General features: G+C 32.1%; 1 protein-coding gene across 2 annotated transcripts in view; it reads right to left on the bottom strand.

Moving 5' to 3' along the window:
- Nucleotides 1-919: 919 nt before the first annotated feature.
- Nucleotides 920-1,516, bottom strand: part of LOC107484500 (1-aminocyclopropane-1-carboxylate oxidase homolog 12) — a 29,437-nt gene continuing 28,840 nt past the window's right edge. For both annotated transcript variants that reach the window (XM_052260835.1, XM_016105058.3), the window contains one exon: nt 920-1,342. In XM_052260835.1, the coding sequence (XP_052116795.1) occupies nt 1,082-1,342 (261 nt within the window). In that variant the 3' untranslated portion in view covers nt 920-1,081. The remainder of the gene's footprint in view (nt 1,343-1,516) is intronic.

Here is a 1,516-nt window from a genome sequence, read left to right as displayed (position 1 = left end):
ACTTAACAAAAAGCACGCTGGCCCATATACAATTTTCATGGCGTGCTTTGCGTTTCTCCTCCTCCTCCTCTTCCTTCTTCTTCTCCTTCTTCTTCTCATACTCTTCTTCTTCTTCCTCCATAAAAACGAGTTTCTTGTCAAATTTTTTCGATCTCCTTCGTTCGTTCTCTCTTTGCCTTTTCATTCGTTGTTTTATCTGCGTTTATCATTGGTATTCTTGCTTCATTTTTTTTCGATTTTCATGGTTTCTGAAATCAAGCTTTGAAATTGTTTTGAAGATAATGGAACTTCAGAAATACACCCAAATGATTACAGAAATACACCTAACCGATTACAGAAATACACCCAAACGGTTACAGAAATACACCCAAACGGTTACATGAATTCACCCAAATGATTATAGAAATACACCCAAAGGATTATGAAAATACACCCAAAGGATTTAAAAAATACACCCAAAATTCGTTGAAGTACACCCTATGCATAATTCAGAACTCTTCCTCTTTCTCCTCCTCATCTTCTACAGCTTCTTCTTCTTCTTCATTTTCTTATTTCATATTCTCATAATTCTTTTTTAGAGGAAAAAATCAAACAAACAAGAAAAAAATACATAATGTTGCAAAATCAAAAGAAAAACGAGGAGAAACACCACGATGAAGATGAAACACTTCAAAAACGAAAAAGAAGAAGAAGAAAAAGAGGCACAAAAAAAGAAGAAGGAGAAGAAAAAGAGGAGGCATAGAGAAAAAAAAAAGAAGAAATAAATGACTTATATAACTTGTATGGAAACACTTGTATGTGGAGAATTCCTTTTTAACATTTCAATATGCTCTTTTTAATAAAAAAAAAAAAAAGAAAAAAAAAAAAAGAAAAGAGACAGATGACTTAATTACAATATTTAACATTTCAATATGCTCTTTCCTAACGTCAGAATATGATGTTGAGATGTTTCTTACATTAAGGTCATTTATGAAGGGAAACAAGCCATATATCAAACTATCAAAGGAAATGATGATGACTTATTATTCCGATGAATTAGGCCACTACATGTAATAAAAAGTAGTGTAATAACGTGTTGAATTCACAATTTAAAAGAACCCAATTGAGAGCTCCCATTTAGGCTCTTGGCAAAATATTTTGCTAAAAATTCCTTTATTGTGGCCTTTCTGTAGATTGCAGGATTTTCTTCTGAAAGTAGTTCCTTGATAGGACCATAGACCTTAGGAGTACCTTCAACTGGATCCTGTGCATTCACAAAGAAGCTTGCTATAGAAATTCTTGGTCCTGTTTTCTTTGATAACACCCGGTGATAAATACTGATGAATTTATCATTTGTGATAAGCTGCAACATTCAAAGGGAAATTGATAAATATACTATACACAATTGAAGAAACAACAGAAGTAGTTCATATTTCTATTTTTTTTTATGCTTTCTTCTTTCACCTACCGTCAGTCCAATTAAAATTTAAGGGCTTTTTGTTTTTTCTTTATTTTCCCCTAAACAATTTAGTTGTTT

This window comes from Arachis duranensis, chromosome 4 (assembly GCF_000817695.3).
Source record: "Arachis duranensis cultivar V14167 chromosome 4, aradu.V14167.gnm2.J7QH, whole genome shotgun sequence".
Taxonomy (NCBI): domain Eukaryota; kingdom Viridiplantae; phylum Streptophyta; class Magnoliopsida; order Fabales; family Fabaceae; genus Arachis; species Arachis duranensis.
Note: the sequence above shows the minus strand (reverse complement) of the source record. Positions and strands in the feature narration are given on the sequence as shown.